Genomic DNA, 25,530 nt, shown 5'->3' on the forward strand with positions numbered 1-25,530 from the left:
GGCCACGTGATTGATGAAGAGGGGTTACATAAGTCCCCTGACAAAATTGAAGCGGTTGTTAAGGCCCCAGCGCCTGAAAATGTGTCGCAACTGAGGTCATTCCTCAGGTTGGTGAATTATTATCATAAGTTTTTGCCGAATTTGTCGACAATTCTGCATCCACTGAACGCCCTGCTACGAACGGGGGTAGCATGGAAATGGAGCGATGATTGTAAACGTGCTTTTCAGAAGAGTAAGGACTTAATCACTTCGAAGGAAGTATTGGCTCACTACAACCCAGCACTGCCAATCAGGCTGGCGTGTGATGCGTCTCCCTACGGCATTGGGGCGGTACTGTCACATAAATTCCTTAATGGTTTGGAGAGGCCGATAGCTTTTGCGTCACGCTCGTTAACTTCTGCTGAGCGTAACTACGCCCAGATTGACAGAGAGGCCCTCAGCCTAGTGTGGGGGGTGAAGAAGTTCAATCACTATCTGCACGGTAAAAAATTTACTCTACTAACCGATCATCAACCTCTTGTCTCCATTTTCAACCCTCAGAAGGGCGTACCGATAATGACAGCACAACGGCTGCAGAGATGGTCCCTTTTCCTAGGGGCACACCAATATGACATCGAGTACAGGGGAACTAAACAGCATGGAAATGCTGATGGATTGTCATGTCTACCGTTGCCGACGGTGGAAGAAGAAGACCTTGCAGTGGATCCAATGGAGTTATTCCACTCGACCATAGTTGAATGTCTCCCTGGGACGAATGCAAACATAGAAAAGGAAACACGGAATGACCCGACACTATCACGGGTCTATGGTTTAACGGTGAAGGGATGGCCAGCACATGGCGAACCACTGCTGCCAGCATTTTCGTCAAGAAGAGAACAGCTGTCAGTGTGCAGAGGAACCTTGATGTGTGGATCCCGAGTAGTAATTCCACCTAAGTTGACGGATAGAGTGTTCAATGAGCTTCATGGGGGTCATCTGGGTGGGGTAAAAATGAAGAGCTTAGCCAGAGCGTTTGTGTGGTGGCCGGGAATCGATAGAGAAATCGAAGAGATGACCAAGAGCTGTGCAGGATGCCAGAAGGTCCAAAACGCCCCACCACAAGCTCCTCTGCATCCATGGGAGTGGCCCTCATCCCCATGGCAAAGGGTGCACATTGATTTTGCTGGTCCCTTCATGGACTCGATGTTTTTAATTGCGGTGGATGCACATTCAAAGTGGCCAGAGGTAATAAAAATGTCCTCAACCACCACGGAAAAAACTATCGCAGTTTTACAAACCATATTTGCCAGGAATGGGCTGCCTGAACAGATTTGCTCTGACAATGGACCACAGTTTGTGTCTGAAGAGTTCCGGAGGTTCTTAAAGAACAATGGTGTTAAGCATTACACATCTGCCCCATATCATCCAGCCACTAATGGATTGGCCGAGAGGTTTGTCCAAACATTCAAGAAGGCTATCAAGGCAATGTGTAATGAAGATATACCCCTACAACACAAGGTGGACAACTTCTTGTTTGCCTACCGGAATGCGACACATGCGGTTACCAACCAAACTCCAGCCATGATGTTCTTCAATCGAAGGCTACGATGCCGCTTGGATTTGGTTAAGCCAAACGTCCGAAGAGATGTGGAGAACAGGCAGTTTCAGAATATGAATGAAAGGCCGACCAGGAGTTTTAAGATAGGTCAACCAGTTTTGGCCCGGGACTACCACACTGAGAAATGGCAGCCAGGAACGATTTGTACATGACAAGGACCTCTCATGTATACTGTGGACGTTGGGGAGAGCATTGTAAGACGCCATGCTGACCAGATTCTAGAGTCACTGGAAAACGTCAACTCCACACCACGATCTGATACACCTGGTAATGAAATCGACGTTCCAATTGCAGCTACCGCAGAACCGGTAATATTGGAAGCAGATGAACCAAACAACGACATTGATTTCGACTCAACATTGCCAGAAGAACCTGATACTCCAAAGAGGCGTTATCCAGACAGAATCAGGAAGCCTCCTCAAAGACTGAACTTATAATTGCTTAAACTTAACCAATGTATCTAGCAACAGTAATTGTGATTGTAATTCGTTATCATTAGTGTTAAATGAATATTATGTACTGTTTATCTAAAAGGGGAGGAATTGTTGTGTATGTGCCTTTAAGAGAATAACTGGTCTCAGACTGCAATACCGGCAGTGACCACCCCTGTATAAAAGGCGCTAGAGAGCCTCTGTTTTGTTAGATTCGTTTATGTCTTTCACCAGTAAAGTTCTGTTTGTTTCTCTCCTGCTAGTCCGTGTCTCAATCATTCACGGACTTAACATTAAGGGTCTGACAACTAGCTGTCAATCATCTCAATTGGGTCGCCCGCCGCTGCCGGTCGGGTCGGCTCCGTGATGACAGGCGCGCCTGGGGGAAAGGCGCGTGGGGGGCCGGATGACAGTGGGTTCCTGACCCGCCGTCAAAAATAACAACTTTCCCACCCGACCCACCACTGATCACGCCCAAGATATCCGGCCTTTGCTTGCACTTTTTATGGCTTTATGAACCTTCACTGCTAATTTTAGTGATTTATCTGTATTCCCAGATCTCTTTGCTCCTCTATCCCATTTAGTTTCTTACTTTCCAAGCAATGTGACTTCATTATTAATCCTACCCACATGAACTACCTCACATTTCACTATATTGGATTTAATTTGCCATTTATCTGAGGAAAGTGATCATCTGTCAGGTGGGAGCTTTTGCTGTACATTTGATGCTGTCAAGTAATTAGCTGACCTGTTTACGTCTTCTTGTATTTTGATGCAGTCCTCCACATTATTAGCTGAATCCCCCACTCTAAGGATAGAGTGACTGAGCACTTGAACAAATGTGAGCTGATCAGAGCAAGCCTGCATGCCTTTGTTAAAGGTAAGTCTTGTCTGACTAATCTAGTTGGATTTTTTGAGGAGGTCACTAATGAGATAGACAAGGGATGTTCTTTATATGGACTTCCAGAAGACATTCGATAAAGTTCCACATGAAACATTATTGGCAAAGATTATACTGCACGGAATTGGAGATAGCCTTTTGAATTGGGTTGGAAATTGGTAGGGAGGTAGGAGACAGAAAGTGGGATAAAGGGTAGGTACTCAGATTGGCAGGATGTGACTAGTGGTGTTTGCCAGGGATCTGTTCTGGCACCTCAACTTTTCACCATATTTATTAATGACTTGGATGAAGGAATAGAGAGCTGTATATCCAAGTTTGCAGATGACACTGAGTTAGGAGGCACAGTAAATAGTGCAGATGGCAGCAGAAAGTTACAAAGGGACAGACAGATTAAATGAGTGGGCAAAACTATGGCAGATGGAGTTTGATGTGACCAAGTGTGAGGCCATCCACTTTGATCCTAAGAAAGATAAAACGGTGTATTTTCTAAATGATGAGAAACTAGGAACTCTAGAGGAGCAAAGAGATTTGAGAGTCCAAGTACACAAATCACTAAAAGCTAGTGCAAAGTTACAAAAAGCAATCAAAGAGGCTAAAGGAATGTTGCCCTTTATCCCAAGGGGGCTGAATTACAAAAGGGTGGAAGTTATGCTTAAGTTGTGTACAACCCATGTCAGGCCACATCTGGAGTACTGTGTTCAGTTCTGGGCGCCACACTTCAGGGAGCATATATTGGTCTTGGAGGTGGTGGGTGCAGCACAGATTTACCAGAATGCTACCAGTACTTAGAGGGTTAAATTGAGGACAGGTTGCATAAACTTGGCTTGTATTCCATTTAGTTTAGAAGACTGGAAGGTGATCTAAATGAGGTGTTCAAAATGATAAAAGGATTTGATAGGGTAGATACAGAAACTATTTCCTCTGATGGGGGAAATCAAGAACAAGGTGACATAATCTCACAATTAGAACTAGGCCGTTTAGGAGGGAAATCAGGAAGCACTTTTTCACACAAAGGTTAGTAGAAATCTCCCCCAAAAAGCTGTGGATGCTGGAACAATTGGAGCTTTCAAGACTGAGATTGATAGACTTTTGTTAGGTAAAGGTATGAAGGGATATAGAGCGAAGGCGGGTGAATGGAGTTGAGTTACAGATCAGCCATGATCTAATTAAATGGCGGAGCAGGCTCGAGGGGCGTAATGGCCTACTCCTGTTCCCATGTTTCTAATTTGGTATCAACATCATAGTTCAAATTCCTGAGTCCAAATCATTTATGTATATGGTGAACAATAGTGGTCCCAGCAGGGATCCCTGCTGTGTTAGGTTCCTAAAGAATGATTTGATTTACATTTGGGATTTATTATTACATTACTTCTTCAAACTGCTTTAGCTGAGATATTCAGGTTAATTGATGACAGACATGGAATTGCTGGGGAATAATTCAGACATCATAAATCACACGAATGACTTACAAAAGTCAGTAGAACGAGAAGCCTGAATCAGTTCTTCAAAGTAATTGCCAGATGTGCTTTTGTTTCTTTCCCTTATCCAATATATTTATTAAACCTGTGCAGCTGTGCAGCGGGTGCATTGAGCAGAGGCAGTGTAATGTAGTGTGGAACAGATGGGACCTGATGGTGTAGAGCATCATATCATTGGCATTATCCTAGTACCAGTTTATGTGGCAATTAATTACTGACAAATAAATATTACACAATATAATATTATTTGTTATTTAATGGATATTTATATGCTACAAGCAGGTAATATGTTTAGTTTCAGTATGAAGTAAAATGAATAGAATCCGAGTCTAAAGTCCCAAATTGCCTTCCTCTCATTGTTGATAATTTTAGTACTATGACAGGTTCAATAATAACTGCCCAGGAGCAATTTCAAATAAAATGGCTCGGATCAGGAAATAAGCGGTTGTAAAGCAGTTCAAATGCAACAACTGCAACTAGAGATCAGTCTACAGATGTAAAATGACTCCTGTGATTAATGTGCTACGTGTAAGGACAGAATTTCAGGCTCCGTTGCCACTCCAAAGTCTTTGCTGGATGCAAGAGCAGGTCAAATATAGAAATACAGGTCAGAGTTGTGACACAAAGCGCTGCTAGACATATATACCGTACAACAGGAATAGTTTGCCCTTTAGCTGTAAATGGCTGGTAACCAGTTACAGTGGTTGCATTCGGTATAGTCGCTGCTGTAAATCATAGAATAGTACAGTACAGAAGGAGGCCATTCGGCCCATCAAGTCTGCGCCGGCTCTTTCGAAGACCAGTCCAGTTAGTCCCACTCCCCCACTCTTTCCCCATATCCCTGCAATTTTTTCTCCTTCAAGTATTTATCCAATTCCCTTTTGAAGGCTGCTATTGAATCTGTTTCCACCACCCTATCTGGCAGAGCATTCCAAGTCCTAACCACTTGTTACGTAAAAAAGTTTTTCCTCATGTCGCCTCTGGTTCTTTTGCCAATCACCTTAAATCTCTGCCCTCTGGTTATTGCCCCTTCAGCCATTGAAAACAGTTTCTCCTTATTTACTCTATCTAAACCCTTCATGATTTTTAACACCTCTATCAAATCTCCTCTTAGCCTTCTCTGCTCCAAGGAGACCAACCCCAGCTTCTCCAGTCTATCTACGTAACTGTATTCCCTCATCCCTGGAACCATTCTAGTGAATCTATGGTCATTGTTACACATGCTGTTGATTATCTAAAGAGCTATATCATTCATTCACTGCCTTGGCTCTACATGTTGTGGATATTAACAGTTTAAATGGGCACCATCTTCCTGAAAAAGCATTTGACAAGCCATTTTAATTTGTGTGCAATATGCTGATCTAAAGCACAGTGGATTGGATCACGTCCTGGCAACGATGTGATACGATGGATGTGACATTGTTCTGACTCCTCTATCTTCTTGTTGCCACCCACACACACAAAAAAATACTTTGTACTTTTTTAAAATAAAGATGGTTCCCCTTCTTAACCAAAGACATACCAGTATCTCCTGAATTTCATCTTTGCTGCATTTTACGTGATACAGCACCATTCCTTGCGCAATGTCTTTCCGGTGTTCCAGCTTGTTCATTTTATCGTACGTATCCGTATTGAGAACAGACCAGCCGAGAAACTGGGTCAAGGACTGGGTGGGAAAAAAGAGGCAAAAGACAATGAAACGCTGGCCTGTGAGCTCTGAATGGACAATGTTTAAATCAGTTTGGCCGAATAAGATGAAAAGTCATGGAGTGTGCGCCTTACTTCCATAAGAACTTCGTCCATTTCGTCAAAAGGTTTTCCATCTTTCCTGTTGTAAAATGTAGCAATTCCAACAATCTCTTCTTTCTTGTTTACTATTGGCATTGAAAGGACATTTTTGATGGTCCATCCAAAATTATCCAAGGGTTCAGTCTGATTGTGGGGAAAAATTGAATTTTTAAGGATATCAGAATCGGTTTGAAATATTTCATTCATGCAGTTCATAAAAACATAACTGGCCAAAATCTTCCTCTCCTATGCACTCGGGGACCACTCAACAGCTGCCGTTCCGCTCCCAATTCTGCACCAAGGGCTGATGATCTGTACCCACAAATACAGGTGAGTTCAGGTCAGGTGCAGCACACTTCAGGTGCACTCTGACTGACCACTGCTCTGGTGCGTAGGGGAGAGGAATATCAGAGACAACGAGTAGAAGCAACAGAAAAAGGCTATTCAATCTAACAAGCTCAGGCTCACCCGCCCACCTTCTCATCACATCTCTTGAACACTTTTCTCTCCAGAAATCCATCGAGTTGAAAGGTGAACCATTTATAATAAAATAAAAACAGAACATGCTGGAGAAACTCAGCAGGTCAGGCAGCATCTGTGGAGAGAGAAACAGAGTTAACGTTTCAGGTCGATGACCTTTCATCAGTTCTGATGAATAAGTCATCCTCGGTTCCGAGGAACTGCCTAAGAAGAAGGGAGTTCTGATGAAAGGTCATCGACCTGAAACGTTAACTCTGTTTCTCTCTCCACGGATGCTGCCTGACCTGCTGAGTTTCTCCAGCATTTTCTGTTTTTATTTCAGATTTCCAGCATCTGCAGTATTTTCTTTCTGAACCATTTATAATGTCTGTCTCAATGGTAACACATTCCTCGATTCTATTACCATTTGCAATGAAAATGTTCTTCTCTTCCCTCTTGCTCCTTACTTCCTAAAGGTGCAGTATGGTCTACTTTGTGTGATTCGCTCTGTGCCACTCTGATCTGGTCATGTTAACCATTTGGTGGGAAACATTGCTGTAATAAAAAGATACCTGGGCAGAGATTGCGAGGCTGCCCGTTGGGTGTACATTGGGTTGGAATGCCCCAAAGATGGCGTGGAATAACTTAGGTGCAGGAGTGCTCCTCTGGGCTCCACAAAAATAACCTGATCCACTGCCGCACCAAGTTTCCCCCACCCCCTGGACCTACCTTTTCTGAGCTGGACCAGCCTCTAGGCTGCCCAATATTGCACTTGCCCAGAGTTGGCAGCGTGCACCAGGTCACCCATAGCCCACGGGGGAGGGGGGTGTTTGTTGATGAGGTCCGACCCTCTAAATGGACCAGGCCTGCCATCAGCGCTACCAGCCGGCTACCTGGTACGTTGCAGTGGTCGGCTGGCTGATGGTCAAAATTTACCCACCACTGGCAGCTGTGTCTTCAGCTGCCTAGGCCCTAAGCAATGGAATTCCCCCTCTAAACCTCTCTGCCTCGCTCCTCCTTTAAGATGCTTCTTAACTCCTACATCTTTGACCAAGCTTTTGGCCACCTGTCCTAATATCTCGTTATGTGGCTCGGTGTCAAATTCTGTTTGGTAACGCTCTTGCGAAGCAGCTTGGGACATTTTACTGTGTTAAAGGCGCTATATAAATGCAAATTGTTGCTTTTGCTGTTGATGTTATGGTAAAATGAAAACTAAGATGAAAGTACAGAAACACTGATGATGTGGATGCAGGAATTTCAGAAGAGGCCATTCGTGGTTGTTTCAGGAACTAAGACTGCCTAAAAACTCCACACCAAAGTGATAGCTCTCCCAGGTCAGGTCAAATATAGACTAAAGCTCCCTTTACTCTACCCCAACACTGTGCCTTAACCCCAAGCTTAGCAGGGCACCTCCTACTGCACCAGTGTGATATCCACCCACTTCCCATACCATCCGTCGTATGGTCCCAGCGAGATTGTCCATTTAGTACCAACTCGTGTCAAACTGTACAGTTTTGTGTTGTGTGCTCATGTACACTGGGATCTAATCAAACTTATTTCATTTAGGACACTTACGGCTAGCATAGAGACAGGGGGGAGACTTTCATCTCATTGAAAGATTTTTGCTAGCCAAGGGTTTAAAAAGGATATGGAGCCAAGGCAGGTGGATGAAGATAAGATATGGTTCAGCCATGATCTCATTGACTTGCGGAACAGGCTTGAGGGGCTGAATAACCTACTCCTGTTCCTATGTTCCTATAAGACCGGTCCCAAAGATCATGTACCAGAGTTAAAAGGCACCACACATTCCCTTGTCCCCTGTCCCCTCTCACAACATCAGTTTAACACAGTGACATAATATAGCTTGTCAATATACTATTAACCCATTGTACAGTGTTCATTTGAGCTGCTGACTTGCAGAATTATATACATATGCAGGCAAGAACCAATTGAATTCGGAAAACAATGAGCAGCATCATGTTTGTGTGCACTATGACTGATCACGCTAAGCAGCCTAATCCCAGGATTAGGAAGAAATGAGATTTGAACATGGTCCTCTCATTTCCACCAACTATCAACAGTTTTAATGGGCTATTGAGGGAGAAGATAACCTTCAGTTGCCATTCATTGAGAGCTTTCAAAAAGCTACATTTATTGCTGCAGTATAAAATAAATTGATTGAGTAAATTTCTAATGAATAACTTTAACAAAAATGGGATACAAGCACACAAACCACATTGGTTTTGCCTGAAGTTTCTTTCTCTGCTATTTCAGTGAAGACATTAACCCAAAGTACAAAAGCAAAATACGGCAGATGCTGGGAATCTGAAATAAAAACAGAAAATGCTGGAAAAACTCCTGCCTCCCACCCTATCACAGACCTTCCCTTTTGTTCTTTCCTCCCCTCCCCCCTGTCCCTGCCCCTACACCTGCTTAAAACCTGTTACATCTCCAACTTCTTCCAGTTCTGATGAAAGGTCATCGACCTGAAACGTTAACTTTATTTCTCTCTCCACAGATGCTGCCTGACCTGCTGAGCATTTCTGTTTTTAAGTCATTAACCCGTCTATTTAAAGAGATTGACACCTCCACTAAAATAATGTAGAGAGGAGTTTTAGATAAATGCATAAAGCTATGGTGGCATTTGAACTCACAACCTCTGGGTCACTTGACCAGTACCATAACCAACAGGCTAACAGGCCCAATGAATTAATTTTAACACATGTGATTTGAATTGTAAAAACATGAGGTTAATTACAATTTCTTGAACCAGTAATTTGCTTGTCTCTACTCCACTAAACCCTGCCCCATTCCATTCTCCTTCGATTCATTTCAACACACCTCACTCCACTCTGTCCCACTCCACTCTGCCCACCCCTCTCCACTCCACTTCCACTTACCTCATCCTACTCCATTACGCTCTGCTCCCCACACTTTGCACTGCCCCACTGGACCTCAACATATCCCACTGCCTTCAGTTTCAACTCACCCAAGCCCCTTCATCCTATCCCATTCTGCTCCACCCCACTCCAGTCCGACACTTTTACTCTACTCCAACCCATTCTACTCTGCTCTGTCTCTTTCCCTTCTGCTCCACCCCACTCCACTCCGCCCCACCCCACTCCACACTCCTCCACCCCACTCCACTCCGCTCCACCTCATTCCACTCCGCTCCACCCCACTCCACTCCGCTCCACCCCAACACACTCCGCTCCACCCCACTCCACTCCGCTCCACCCCACCACACTCCGCTCCACCCCACTCCACTCCGCTCCACCCCATTCCACTCCGCTCCACCTCATTCCACTCCGCTCCACCCCACCACACTCCGCTCCACCCCACTCCACTCTGCCCCACCCCATTCCACTCTCCTCCACCCCACTGCACTCTGCTCCATCCCATTCCACTCCTCCCCACCCCACTCCACTCCTCCCCACCCCACTCCACTCTGCTCCACCCCATTCCACTCTGCTCCACCCCACTCCACTCCGCTCCACCCCATTCCACTCTCCTCCACCCCACTCCACTCTGCTCCACCCCATTCCGTTCCGCTCCACCCCACTCCACTCCGCTCCACCCCATTCCGCTCTGCTCCACCCCATTCCGCTCTGTTCCAACCCATTCCACTCCGCTCCACCCCATTCCACTCTCCTCCACCCCACTCCACTCCGTTCCACCCCACTCCACTCCGCTCCACCCCACTCCACTCCGCCCCACCCCATTCCACTCTGCTCCACCCCACTCCGCTCCACCCCATTCCACTCTCCTCCACCCCATTCCGCTCTGCTCCACCCCATTCCGTTCCGCTCCACCCCACTCCACTCCGCTCCACCCCACTCCACTCCGCTCCACCCCATTCCGCTCTGCTCCACCCCATTCCGCTCTGTTCCAACCCATTCCACTCCGCTCCACCCCATTCCACTCTCCTCCACCCCACTCCACTCCGTTCCACCCCACTCCACTCCGCTCCACCCCACTCCACGCCGCTCCACCCCATTCCGCTCTGCTCCACCCCACTCCACTCCGCTCCACCCTACTCCACTCTGCTCCACCCCACTCCACTCCGCTCCAGCCCATTCCAACCTGCTCCACCCCACTCCACTCCGCTCCACCCTACTCCACTCTGCTCCACCCCACTGCACTCCGTTCCACCCCACTCCACTCCACCCCATTCCACTCCGCTCCACCCCACTCCACTCTGCCCCACCCCACCCCACCCCACTCCACTCTCCTCCATCCCACTCCATTCTGCTCCACCCCATTCCACTCTGCTCCACCCCACTCCACTCTCCTCCACCCCATTCCACTCTGCTCCACCCCACTCCACTCCGCTCCACCCTACTCCACTCTGCTCCACCCCACTCCACTCCACTCCACCCCACTCCACTCCACTCCACCCCATTCCACTCCGCTCCAGCCCACCCCACTCTGCTCCATCCCATTCCGCTCCACCCCACTCTGCCCCACCCCACCCCACTCCATTCTCCTCCATCCCACTCCACTCTGCTCCACCCCATTCCACTCTGCTCCACCCCACTCCACTCTCCTCCATCCCACTCCACTCTGCTCCACCCCATTCCACTCTGCTCCACCCCACTCCACTCCGCTCCACCCTACTCCACTCTCCTCCACCCCACTCCACCCCATTCCACTCTCCTCCACCCCACTCCACTCCACTCCACCCCATTCCACTCTGCTCCACCCCGTTACACTCTGCTCCGTCCCACTCAACTTTGCTCCACCTCACTCCGCTCAAGCAGATTCCATTCTGCTCTGCCCCACTTCACTCCGCCCTCAAGATTGTTTTCAATTGATAATGACCCTTTATAGGTGGCGGAGGGATTTTTTCAATATTTGAAGTTTTACCCCATCCTTTTTAAACTAGTTTGTCCTGGCTCGGTAAATTTGAAGCACAGTCAAATTATTGGTGCTGCTACTGATGCTTGTTTTCTATCCATTGAGAATTAATAGAATTCTGAACAGAATAACCCAATCGCAGCTTTGCCATTTCCTGTTCCTGGATTATGACATTCCAATACTGCAGGGTTTTTTTTTCTAATAATTGGGTATTTTACCTGGAAGCTAAATGTTTCATCTGCTCCTGCATTCATGATATTGCAGATCTGTGAAGATAATCAATTCAAACCACATTAGTGAGGAAAGTCATTCAGTGAGAGCTTTTACAATCAGAAGAGATTGAGTGGCACTGTAATGTGTTTCAGCAAATGATGCCTTGGAAGAACATTGCCCACTTCCACCCAATCATTGCCCACTTCCAACCAATCATTGCCCACTTCCACCCAATCATTGCCCGCTTCCACCCAATCATTGCCCGCTTCCACCCAATCATTGCCCGCTTCCACCCAATCATTGCCCGCTTCCACCCAATCATTGCCCGCTTCCACCCAATCATTGCCCACTGCCACCCAATCATTGCCCACTTCCACCCAATCATTGCCCACTTCCACCCAATCATTGCCCACTTCCACCCAATCATTGCGCACTTCCACCCAATCATTGCCCACTTCCAACCATCATTGCCCACTTCCAACCAATCATTGCCCACTTCCACCCAATCATTGCCCACTTCCACCCAATCATTGCCCACTTCCACCCAATCATTGCCCACTTCCACCCAATCATTGCCCACTTCCACCCAATCATTGCCCACTTCCACCCAATCATTGCCCACTCCCACCCAATCATTGCCCACTTCCACCCAATCATTGCCCACTTCCACCCAATCATTGCCCACTTCCATCCAATCATTCCCCACACCTTTTAAGTGTCCAATCTCGGTTGTGCTACTGGTGGAAGCAAAAGGAGGCTCTCGGCTTCTCCACAGCGCAAGAGGGGAAAATTGGAAAGTGTGTCACCAGCTGCCCCTCCTAGCAGCTTCCTTAACAGCAGCATTTCCCAAGCCCTTGCAGATAGATCAGCTGTTCCTAGGGGAAGACTGCGATATTGGAAATTGGGAGCTTTCCCAAGTGCCCTCATGAATGGTTTCATCGTGCTGTATTATTGGAGCTCCCCTTTTTTTGTGAGAATCCCAAAGAATCCCACACCCTTTCAGGGGAACTACTCCGTCCTTGAAACTTACTTCTATTGACAACTGGGGAATTTTTCAACAGGAAGGTAGGTTATTCAGGAGGGACGGCCTCCATCTTAATTTCCTGGGTGCACAGATGTTAGCTGAGAATTTTGAGGTAGCCTTTGGGGAGGATTTAAACTAGTTGGGCCATAGGTGAACATATATAAGCCAGTCTGTAGTTACAATAGGCCTATTTCAATGGCCTTCCAGTGAGGTCCCCCACCTCCGGCGTGTCCGGATGGAAGACGGGGGTGAGGAAATGGATAGTGTGTAGGAACAGCCGGACAGGGAATCCCCGTGCAGAGTGGAATGGCACGGAGGGAGTTTCCGAGAGACAGCTCAAGTTGCGAGGCGGAGGTTCCTGAGGGAGGATTCGGAGGACTCACCTGAGCAAATCCACCTGAATGAGGGTAAGATTGGGCAGGATCGCTCCACATGCTTGAGCCTTCTCAATACCTTTAATGAAATCGGGGCTGAGTCTAATTTCAACGCCCGGGTGGCTTTGGCTGCAGACCCGACGTAGCAGCAGGACATCTGAGCACCAGCACTGATGGCAACATCCAGCTCGCAATATCTAGATTTTCAAAAGGCCTTCGATAAGGTATCCCATAATAGACTGATGATCAAGGTCAGAGAATGCGGAGTCAGGGGACAAGTAGCAGAATGGATTGCTAGCTGGCTTCAAGACCGAAAACAGAGAGATGAGGTAAAGGGTAGCTATTCACAGTGGCAGAAGGTGGGTAGTGGTGTTCCACAAGGATCAGTGCTGGGGCCACTGCTGTTCACAATTTACATTAACGATTTAGACTTTGGAATCAAAAACACAATTTCTAAATTTGCGGCTGACGCCAAATTGGGGGGGGATAGTCAATACTGAGGAAGACTGCAACAAATTACAGGAGGACTTTAATAAACTTGCAGAATGGGCATATAATTGGCAAATGAAGTTCAACACAGATAAATGTGAGGTATAGGTTGAATGTCCTGAATCCAGCAACCTCAGGACCGAGGCCAAGCCGGTTTTCGTGTTTTTCCGGACTTCGGAATGTGTTTCTGATGGCCGAAGTCCAGAAATATCGCAACCTGGGCTCGGGCGTTTCCGGGCTCCGGACATCAGAAATACGTTCCGAGTCGGGAAATGCCTGGGCACAGGCCCGGCTTGACAGGGTGTCCGGATTCCGAAACATTTTACGGATTCCCGACGACCCTGTCACCAATCGTCCCGGAGTCCGGATTCTGGAACATTCCGGATTCCGGAACTCCAGATTTTGAACGCTCAACCTGTATTACATTTTGGTAGGCAGAATAGGGAGGTCACTTATTACTTGAAGGGTGCGTGTCTAGGTGGGGTAGAGGAACAAAGGGATGTCGGAGAACAAATACACCAATCACTAAAAGTTGCGAGACAGGTTAGCAAGGCCATAAAAAAAGCAAACCAAGCACTAGGGTTTATTTCTAGAGGGGTAGAATTGAAAAGTAGGGAAGTTATGCTAAACCTGTATTGAACCTTGGTTAGACCACACTTAGAGTACTGCGTACAGTTCTGGTCGCCATATTATTAAAAGGAAATAGAAGCACAGGAGAGGGTACAGAGAGGATTTACAAGGATGACACCAGAAATGTGAGGGTATACATATCAGGAAAGGATGAGCAGGCTGGGTCTCTTTTCTCTTGAAAAAAGAAGGCTGAGGGGTGACCTATTAGAGGTCTTTAAAATTATGAAAGGTTTTGATAGAGTGGATACAGAGAGAGTGATTCCACTTGTGAGGAAGAGCATAACTAGAGGCCATCAATATAAGATAGTCACCAAGAAATCTAACAGGGAATTCAGAAGAAACTTCTTTACCCAAAGAGTGGTGAAAATGTGGAACTTGCTACCACAGGGAGTGGTTGAAGTGAAAAGTATAGATGCATTTAAGGGGAGGCTAGACAAGCATGTGAGGGAGAAGGGAATAGAGGGTTATGCTGATAGAATTAGATGAGGAAAGATGGGAGGAGGCTCGAGTGGAGCATAAACACCGGCATGGACTGGTTGGGCCAAATGGCCTGTGTCTGTGCCATATATCCGATGTAATCCTATGTAAACCTTGGTTATCTTCGTAGCCAGGGCTCTCTGCTCCACCAGCCACGTGTTACCAAGGCCAACTAGACGGAGGTTTGGATTACGGAGTTCTTTGTTATTAATTTAGTCCCACCTCTAAGTAGCTAAGGTTCTTTAAGCTAAGAATCATACTCGTAGCTCTCCTTTTCCAAGGCAAAATTATGTTACTTCATAAAATGTTTTAACAGCTCTGAAAACAAAACTTACTAAGCCAGTTTCTGAAACGTAGGTTGGTAGTCCACTGGCCAAGGCCCAGTGGTCAGCAGGAGGACTCCTGAAGAAAAGACAGAGAAAAGCACAAGTTGTGCAGCTGAATTATTTTTACTACTGGAGAAATGATTGTCAATTGAGATGTGTTTAAGACTTACGGAATGACTTTAATCTCCTCCTTCCCATGTAGAATGTAGTCAATGATTTTATGATAGATTATTTCCTATAAAATAATATATACAATAAACACACAGTAGATGGAACATTTAACAATAATGATAGTGATAGGAATCACAAATTTCTTATAACCCATATCAGCCAGTGTCAGCCATGGCTCAATTAGTAGTGCTCTTGCCTCTGAGGCAGAAGGTGGTGGGTTCAGGTCCCACTCTGGAGACTTGAGCACAAAATTTAGGATGACACTCCCAGTGCAGTACTGAGGGAGTGTTGCACTGTCGGAGGTGCCGTCTAATAGTTAAACTGAGACCCTATCTGCCCTCAGGTGGACGTAAAAGAGCCCAAGGCACTATTTCAAAGAAAAGCAGAGAAATTCTGGCCAATATTTATCCCTCAACCAACATCACTATATAGATCACAATATAGATTATCTGGTCATTATCACATTGCTGTTTGTGGAACCTTGTGTGCAAATTGGCTGCCACATTCCAACAGTGACTGTATTTCATTGGCTGCAAAGTGCTTTTGGGACATCCTGAGGTTGTGAAATGGACTACATAAATGCAAGTCTTTCTCTATCAGAATTCACAAATTCACATTGAATTAGGTTAAAACGTACTCTGCCATCGGGTGTTCTGGGTCCTTTGTAAGGAGGGACTTCACCCATCTGTTCAGGCCACAGGTCAAAAAATTCCTGCAAATGAAATAAGGAATTTGTTAAATCTATTATTATAAAACCCAGTGTTAAAATTAATAGCTTAGCAAACCATAGAGAGCGACACTCAGCGAGGAGGGCTACTACAAAATAGGAACATCTTGAGAAGTTTAGATGACACCATGAATATAATAATCTGAAATTTTGTTTCACAGGTCGTTGCAGGAAGATAAGATGCCCTCTGTATATTGTAATTAGATATCTGAGAGACGATCAACTGCTCAAATCCACCTGATGTTGGGCATACCTGGGGGTGGGCGGGATTGGAAAACATACCAGGGAGCAGTCCACCAGCTCCACAGCAGTGGGCCACCAGAGGTAATGCCACCCGTTGAATACGTCCAGCCAAATATGGCAGGTGTACGCAAAGTCGGTGGTAATGATGGGATGGTGTCATATGACCACTTCCAGTCATGATCACCGTGACAATGTTAGACGCAGGGATGCCAGTAAGTTAATGGAATTCCAGTGTTGTGAGGGTGGGCAGGAGAGAATTTAAAATTTAAATGCCTCAAAGGAGTGCAATTAATTGTGAAATGCTACATTTAAAAATGTTACCAAACACCTGATTTAGCTTCCCCGCGTCATCACTGTGTTGCTGCAGGCACCTGAGGCCTCCAGCAGCCATTTTCATCCATCTTTCGAATGAGACATTAATCCGAGGCCCCGTCTCCCATCTCAGGTGGACATAAAGGGGGAAAAATTCAGTTATTTGCGCCTCCCGTTAGCGCCTTAAGAGGGCGCTAATGGGGCGCAAAGCAACTAATGCCCGGGCGTGGTGATGTTTGCGCCACTCGCGAAATTAACTAGACATTTTGCGGCAGCGCTAAACACTGCCGCCATGATCTCCTGCGCCAGCAGATCGTGACGTCAGTCGAGTGCGCAACGCCCCGGTAGCGCCCGGGACCGGATATTGAGTGGCGCCCCCTGCCTTTCCGCCTGCCGCTAGCAACGACAGGTTGAGGGGAGCGTTTTGCAGTCAGAAAGGGACTGGGGAGCGCTATTTAAAGGCGACCGCTTCCTGCCTTTTTTTGTTGGTGACATTTTTGCACCACGCATTCTGAGAGAGAGCGAGAGAGAGACTTCTGGAGAGATTCAACGCTGTGTGAAGGAGTTTTGGGTACTGAGCAGCACTTTGCAGGTTTATTTTGATTTGCCCTTCCTTGCTTCGCCAGCGCTCTGAGGTAGCGCCTCACTCCTCGGCCTTTGCACCTTAAGACAGCTGTGAAGCGCCTGATTTAGCGCTCCAATCACCTCCAGGGGTGTTAAAAACCAATTTTGCCGTCGGAGGCGATAATTAGCACCAGGCGCTAAACTGTGCGCACAGCCGATAATGGCACCCCAAACGGGGTGATACTGAATTTTTCCCCCAAAGGATCCCAAGACACAACTTGAAGAACAGCACCGTCAAATATTTACCCATATCCAAACATTTAAACCAACATCACTAAAAACAGGTGATTGGGTCATTTCTCTCATTGCTGCTTGTGGGATCTTGCTGTGCGCAAATTGGCTGCTGCGTTAAACATAATTCATTGGCTGTAAAGTGCTTTAGGACGTCCTGAGGATGTGGGAGGCGGTATATAAATGGAAGTTCTTGTTCTTCTTCTTCTGCATGCATATCCCACCCAAGATGGGCTCCTTGGTGCTCGTGGGAATCCCATCAGGAGCCCGCCAAAATTATTATAATTGTGACGGCCCCGCGAGGTCAGCCAGGGTCAACGCCATGACTAATGGAGTTTTCGGGGTGGAAGTCGCAGGCGAGACGGGATCCTGCCGATGCAGAAAATCCGCCTGTGTCTTGTCCGTAGTGAAAAGGTTCCACTCATAGGCTGCCAGGCAAGTCCCTGTATCTCCTGGCATAAGTGATAATTAAAAAAGCGTTGGTTGCACAGAGTTTGAAACTCAGTTTTCCACAAGGTCGTATTAACTATTAACCAGTGTTTTAAAAAGCTAAGACTAATTAATGATTAATAAAAAAGGTGGTGTGTTATGGTTAGATTGGAAACTGGAGGGTGAGAACTTTAGGTTAATGCAGATATATTCACGCATTATTTTGGTTGCAAGATATATTTTGTGTTACTATAGTAATGGCTATTGTTAGACTGCATGAGCACAGGTGTTTTACAGCAACTTTGCCCAATGTGGTCGATTGTGGAGCTCAAGAGCTTCATTATCTTTTTTAAATGAAAAGTTTTCTTAGCAAATGCATCACCATGTGTGATATTGAGTCATACGTATCAACAAGGCCATGGGTTCTGTCACTAGTTTCATTTGAGTTAGCTGGTCTCAGCCAGGGTAGGCGTGCTACAACTCGCCTCAGCGTCGCTGGGCTATGTAAAGGAAAACTCAACCAGGATTCCCATTCTAGATCGTTATCCAGTGAAAGTGGGTATAAGCAGGCATCCAGTGAGGACACTGCTCGACTTGGTCCAGGTGCCTTGCAGGTGAATAACCCATCCACATTCATCATCTATGTTACAAGTAAAGTATAGCTATGTTGGTGAAATACTGAAGGCCTATGGGGGCCCATTGAACTGCAGCATGAAAAAGAGGGGATAAAATTAGAAAAAAATGCTTAGTGCTTGTTAAGCTGTGGTAACGTTGTTCACAAGTGGTGGAAAAATATCTGTTCTTTCTTAATGGGGGATGGGTTCCGTGTTCCCGTTAGAATATAATTTCATCCAGCTTCTTCAAAGTACTCAATCCTTTGGTTAAAACATGAGACCAGACCATTATTGCACAATTCAAATTATTGCCTCACCTACATGGCTGCCCATTATATCAAACGCATCATTAACATATGAGTTACTTTTTCCATCTGACTGGTATTATAGAACTCAAGTAAAAGTTGTCTAGCTTGCAGAGAGAGAGTGAGAGAGAGAGAGAAAGAGAGAGCGAGTGGTTTTCAGCTTTTTACCATATGACTTGGATGAAGGGGTAGAGAGTTGTATATCCACGTTTGCAGATGACACTAAATTGGGAGGCACAGTAAGTAGTTCAAATGGGAGCAGGAAGGTACAAAGGGACATAGACAGATTAAGCGAGTGATCAAAACTGTGACAGATGGAGTGCCATGTGGGGAAATGTGAGGTCATTGACTTTAGATCCAAGAAAGACAAATCAGAATATTTTCTTAATGGTGGAAGACTAAGAACTATAGAAAAGCAAAGGGATTTACGTCTCCATGTAAAAAATCATTAAAAGCTAGTGAACAGGTACAACATGTAATCAAAAAGACTAATGGATGTTGGCCTTTATCTTGGGAGTTGGAATATAAAGGGGAGGAAGTGATGCTTCAGTTGCCAGAGCCTTGGTCAGACCCTACCTGGAGTACTGCATTCAGTTTTGGGCAGGACAGATATATTGGCCTTGGAGTAGGTATAGCATAGATTCATCAGAATGATACCAGGGCTAAAATGGTTACCTCATGAGGACTGTTTGCATAAACTTGGCTTGCATTCTCTTGAGTTTAGAAAGTAGAGAGGTGACCTAATTGTGGTGTTTAAAATAATAAAATGATTCGATAGGGTAGATACAGAGCAGCTATTTCTTCTGGTGGAAGAATTCAGAACAAGGGAACACAATCTTAGAATGAGAGCTAGGCTATTTAGGAGTAAAATCAGGAAGCACTTTTTCATACAAAGGTTAGTGGAAATCTGGGAATTCTCTCCCCCAAAAGGTTGTGGATGCTGGATCAATTAAAATTTTCAAGACTAAGATCCACAGGTTTTTATTAGGTAAGGGTAACAAGGGAAATGGATCTAAGGTGGGCAAATGGAGTTGAGGTACCGGTCAGCCGTGATCTAATGGTGAAACAGACTTGAAGGACTGAATGGCCTCCTCCTGTTCCAAAGTTCCATTATTTTCTCCATTACCATTTTTTAAAATTTATATTAAATCCAATAAATTCCTCCCCTTGACTTATTTTAGGTCCCTTTGTACCATTGGTATTTTATCTTCTTCATCTACTGTGAAAATGGATGGAACGTCCTCTTTAGCAAGTCTATCATTTCCTCATTGCCCATTATAGTCTTGCCTGTATCTGTCTTTAATGGGCCCACATTCCCTTTTACAATTCTCTTTCTCTTAATATATTTATAAATACATTTACTGTCAGCTTTGATATCCCTTGCATTTTTTTTCATATTCTCTTTTTGCATCTCATTTGTTTCTTTATATCCCTTTGTTGCTTTTTATAGCTCTCCCCATCCACTGGATTTTCACTTTCCCTGCATTTGTGGAAGCTTAACTGCAAAATATTACAAAGTATTACAAAGTATTTACAGCACAGAAACAGGCCATTCGGTCCAGCAGGTCCATGCTGGTGTTTATGCTCCACACGAGCCTCCTCCCACCCTTCTATTCCTTTCTCCCTCACGTGCTTATCAAGCATCCCCTTAAATGCATCTATGCTATTCGCCTCAACTACCCCCTGTGGTAGCGAGTTCCACATTCTAACCACTCTCTGGGTAAAGAAGTTTCTCCTGAATTCCCTATTGGATTTATTAGTGATGATCTTATATTTATGGCCCCTAGTTCTGGTCTCACCCACAAGTGAAAACATCTTCTCTACGTCTACCCTATCAACCCTTTCGTAATCTTGAAGACCTCTATCAGGTCAACCCTCAGTCTTCCCTTTTCTAGGCCATCACAAAGTGGAAGTGCACAGGTGGAACCGTTGCCTTTTAGAGGTATGCACTGCTTTTCATAGAATCATAGAATGGTTGCAGCACAGAAGGAGGCCATTCAGCCCATCGAGCCCATACCAGCTCTCTGCAAGAGCACTTCAGCTAGTCTCACTACCCCGCCCTTTCCCCGTAGCCCTGCAATTTCTTTTCCTTCAGTTATTTATCCAATTCTCTTTTGCAAGCCATGATTGAATCTGTCTCCACCACCCTTTCAGGCATGGCATTCCAGACCCTGACATGCCCGCCCATTCCACCAGTCTGTCTATGGCCTCTTGAAGTCTATCACTATCCTCCTCACTGTTCACTATACTTCCAAGTTTTGTGTCATCTGCAAATTTTGAAATTGTGCCCTGTACACCCAAGTTCAAGTCATTAATATATATCAAGAAAAGCAGTGGTCCTAGACCCAACACCTGGGGAACACCACTATGTACCTTCCTCCAGTCCGCTAAACAACCGTCACCACTACTCTCTATTTCCTGTCACTTAGCCAACTTCGTACCCATGCTGCCACTGTCCCTTTTATTCCATGGGCTTCAACTTTGCTGGCAAGCCTATTATGTGGCACTTTATCAAACACCTTTTGGAAGTCCATGTACACCACGTCAACCACATTGCCCTCATCAACCCTCTCTGTTACCGCACCAAAAAATTCAATCAAGTTAGTTAAACACAATTTGCCTTTAACAAATCCGTGCTGGCTTTACTTAATTAATCCGCACTTGTCCAAGTGACTGTTAATTTTGTCCTGGATTAACATTTCTAAAAGCTTCCCCACTACCGAGGTTAAACTGACTGCCCTTTAGTTGCTGGGTTTATCCTTACACCCTTTTTTGAACAAGGGAGTAACATTTGCAATTCTCCAGTCCTATGGCACCACCCCCCGTATCTAAGGAGGATTGGAAGATTATGGCCAGTACCTCCACAATTTCCACCTTTACTTCCCTTAGCGTCCTGGTGACTTATCTAGTTTAAGTACAGCCAGCCTTTCTAGTACCTCCTCTTTATTAATTTTTATCTCATCCAGTATCTCAACTACCTCCTCTTTCACTATGACTTTGGCAGCATCTTCTTCCTTGGTGAAGACAAATGCAAAGTACTCATTTAGTACCTCAGCCATGCGTAGGTTTCCATTTTGGTCCCTAATCGGCTCCACCCCTCCTCTTACTACCCGTTTACTATTTATATGCCGATAGAAGACTTTTAGATTCCCTTTCTGTTTTGTATCAAATACTTCTTTGAATACTTCCCACTGTTTGTCTGTAGTTTTACCCATTTACAGTTCAGCCCAATTTACTGCAGTCAATTTATTTTTCGTCGCTTTAAAGTTTGCCTTACTAAATTAAAAAACTTGGTTGGTGACTCTTCTTTCTCCCTCTCAAATTTGATATCAAATTCAGGTCACATATTGTTCCCTTACCATCAAATTGTTAACTACAGGAAACTCTTTGGTATCCGGCACCGACGGGACCAGGATGGTGCCGGTTGATACAAAATTCCGGATAACGGAGAGGTATATCTACCGAGGCTATTTTTAACAAACAAAAGTAAAAAAATCAAGAAATGTGCAGTATAATTGGGTACTCACCTACAGAATGTTGTGTTAAATGGATGGTGGAAGGTGCTTGATTAAGTACAGTAATGCCAGTTGAGGGTAATCCATAACTCTTTAATTACTTAACAGTAAAACAAAACTTATAAACGACTGTATTCTGTAGTTTTCGCAGTGAGAATTGTGCCGGTTAAACAAAAGTTTCCTGTAATTCTGGAGAGTTACTCATCACTAAATCTAGTATGGCTTGTTCCCTTGTTGGTTCTAAAACATTTTGTTCCAGTAAGCTGTCCTGAATACATTCCACAAATTTGTTACCATTACTACTTCAGCTGTTCTGCTTCTCCCAGTCAATGTGAAAATTAAAATCTCCCCAAAAAACACATTGGCCAGGATTTTCATTGGGCCATGGAGTCGGGATTGGAGGCGTGTGGGGGGTTAAAATCCCAAAATCAGGGGTCCCAACCCCATCCCGCACCCAACCCGCCTCCATGCCAGTTTCAAAGGAGGCGGGTACCCGCCCCGCACTGGGACCCACCTACCCAAGGCGGGAAGGGATTGGTGCCAATTAACTGCCTGTTAACAGGTACTTAACAGGCAGTTTTTAGCCTAATCCCTATTTTTAATGCTGAAGTGTGGGATTCCCGACGGCTCCAAACCACGTCGGGTTGAAGGACTTGGAGGGGTCGAGATGTCGGTGTTCAGGTGAGTGATGTGTGCATGAGTGCAAAGGTAAGTGTGTTTGGTGTGTCTAAAGGTTTAAGGAAGTTTAAATTACCTTTTCTTACCTTTTCAGCCTTCCTTCCTTTAGGTCTCAGGAATCCCTCATCTCATCGGCACAGAAAGCAGAATGGCTGCGAGCTGTCAAAAGTGACAGCCTTCAGCTTTCTGTGCAGGAGAGATTTCTAACTGAGTCTGTGGAGAAGGACTCGGGTTAGAAGTAAGACTGTCAGTGTTTGACAGCTTCAAACAGCTGTGAAATGCTGATATTTCACCTGTCAAAACCTCTTGACAGATGAAATTTCAGTCTGTGATGTCACCTGTTGCCGGGTGGCCCTTAATTGGCCTGCTGAGCCTGTTCGGCGGGCTCAACAAGGTCAATCAAATTAAAATCACGTGGATTAGCCGCATCTCGATGGAGGCGGGACTACAACCGCGAAAGTTGTAGTCCCGCCTCCTACCCGACTCCTGAATGAAAATCCAGCCCATTATTTTTGCTATGTGTTTCCCCGATCTCTGTATTTATACGTTCCCCCACTACATCACTACTGTCAGGAGGTCTGTCGACAACTTCCATCAGTGTCTCACAGAGTCTTTGCTGCTCCTTATGTTTCCGCTATCTGATCACCCTCACTGAAACCCTTCCTTTCTACTGCTCTAGTTGTGTCTTTTATCAATATTGTTATGACTCCTTTCCCAATTTCCTTGTCCTTTCCATAGATCCTATAGCCTGGAATATTTAGCACCCAGTGATGCCCAGCTTGTAGCCAGGTGTCCGTAATGGCTACTACATCATACGCTTTAAGTTGAATTAGTGCTTCATTGGGGCACTGTCCCCACCATGCCTGATGGTGGTTTTCTCACACTTTTTGAATCCTCAAGCGACCCAGTTCTTGTGACAGACTGTTTCAGCATCACTTTTAAACAGGAGTCTGTTACATTTCCCAGCTGTAGGAAAAAGAGTCGTGAAGAAAAGAAAAACACTTATAAACGAGTCCTTCAGATAGTCAACAAAACAGATAAATGAAGTTCAGGTTATGGGTCACCACACTGTTCAATTTAAACAGTACTCCTCCTGCACTACCAGTGGTTGAGTTAACTGAGAGGTCACATTGTAGGAATGTCAAGGTATCGCCAATCAAACTCAACTGAAACCCAAGGAAACCTTTTAACATAAAAAAAACATGCCTGTGACTGGATTTCATTTGTTAAATATTGGTAAGCCAATATTCAGGATACATCATATAACTAATTTTCATAATAGCCAAAATCTGATGTAGTGGTTCACAATGATATGGTACTTAAATCAACAAAATATACAAAGTATGATCCAAACCTTTTGCTTCGTCATGTCTAGCAGTGCGACTGAGTATCTCTCACAGTTCAGGTAGGCTCTCACTGTGTAAAGAGCCTTGTGAAACTGTCGCTCAATATCTGTCAGTTCCTCAAATACTTTGTTAGCTGACCATAAAAGAACCTATAGGGATGGAAGAAATAAAATGATAATGTTAGAATAAAACAACTCAAACTATACCTGAGCAGCATTTGAACCAGGTTTCAAGAGGGGAAAAAACACACTACATCTCCTGGTCTCCCCATCACAGCCATAACAAACACCATTGCAAAACTAAATTAAAGTACACAGGGTTATGGTGCAGCCTTAGATATATTTGCTGTTGCAAAAAAGGAGCTCATTTCACACATTGAGTAGTTCTTTCCTTCCGATTCCAGCATAGAACCAGATAGAAAAAAGATACAGAAAAATACCAGATACAGAACTTAGTAAAACTATATTAACAGGAAAGCAGAATGGAATTAGATTGAAAGACCTCCTCCAAAGAACAAAGAAATACTGACATAATGGGACCATAAGGTGGCCCTGGCATGCAGCAAGTTGAACACTGTGCCTGAGAGCTAAGAGGGTAACTTCACCCGTTAATGTAACCAGCTCATTGGCATCTTTTTAATAACCCTCCCATGACACACTGTGAGAGTGTTTAGGCTGTGGAGCAGTACTTCAAGCAGCAGAAGTTCATAAAGGGCTGCTTGCACATGCACTTTTTCATGGCGAGGGCAGTGGGAGGGGGAATGGAATCATGGAGGACAGCACCAGCAGCAAATCAGCCTTTTGAGGCTGAAGTCGTTCAGGAGTAAGCAAGCTGGGTGGCCCTATTAGAAGGTCAGGCTCAGCCAGGGGAAAAGAAAATGAATGGTACACTGTGACCTTCCCTTGTGAGTGTCTGAAGTGCTTTTCAGGTGCTCCAGTCATAATAGAGGCAGCAGACCTTGCTTACATTAGAAATGGGGTCTTAGTGATCCGTGCGCACATTCATTGGACAGGCTCTTTGTTCCAATTACATAGCTGGCATGCATTATAGGCACTGAAAGTATCGGGTGCTGAATGGGCTGGTATTGAGCCTAGGGCGCCAAGGATTGCAGTATCAGCCCAAGGCTGGATTTTGCAGGTGTTCAGCGGGCAGGATTGGTGGCAGGTCGGGAGGGAAAATGTTTTTTTTCCCCAGCGGGTCGGGACCCCACTGTGAACCCGCCGCCATGCACCTTTCCCCGATGTCAGGTCTGTCAGCGCTGAGCAGACCCGACACGCAGCAGCGGGTTTAC

At 45.4% G+C, this 25,530-nt stretch overlaps 1 protein-coding gene across 2 annotated transcripts in view; it reads right to left on the reverse strand.

The window, feature by feature from the left end:
- LOC147122603 (rod cGMP-specific 3',5'-cyclic phosphodiesterase subunit beta-like) overlaps nucleotides 1–25,530 on the reverse strand; it is a 133,614-nt gene that overhangs the window by 75,892 nt on the left and 32,192 nt on the right. For both annotated transcript variants that reach the window (XM_086007500.1, XM_086007509.1), the window contains exons 4-10: nucleotides 24,248–24,388; nucleotides 15,853–15,927; nucleotides 15,215–15,279; nucleotides 15,054–15,120; nucleotides 11,730–11,777; nucleotides 6,190–6,339; nucleotides 5,930–6,073 (exon numbers count right to left, since the gene is read on the reverse strand). In XM_086007500.1, coding sequence (XP_085863626.1) covers nucleotides 5,930–6,073; nucleotides 6,190–6,339; nucleotides 11,730–11,777; nucleotides 15,054–15,120; nucleotides 15,215–15,279; nucleotides 15,853–15,927; nucleotides 24,248–24,388 — 690 coding nt within the window. The remainder of the gene's footprint in view (nucleotides 1–5,929; nucleotides 6,074–6,189; nucleotides 6,340–11,729; nucleotides 11,778–15,053; nucleotides 15,121–15,214; nucleotides 15,280–15,852; nucleotides 15,928–24,247; nucleotides 24,389–25,530) is intronic.

This window comes from Somniosus microcephalus, chromosome 2 (genome assembly GCF_052327205.1).
Source record: "Somniosus microcephalus isolate GS21.2 chromosome 2, FLI_Smic_1.0, whole genome shotgun sequence".
Taxonomy (NCBI): domain Eukaryota; kingdom Metazoa; phylum Chordata; class Chondrichthyes; order Squaliformes; family Somniosidae; genus Somniosus; species Somniosus microcephalus.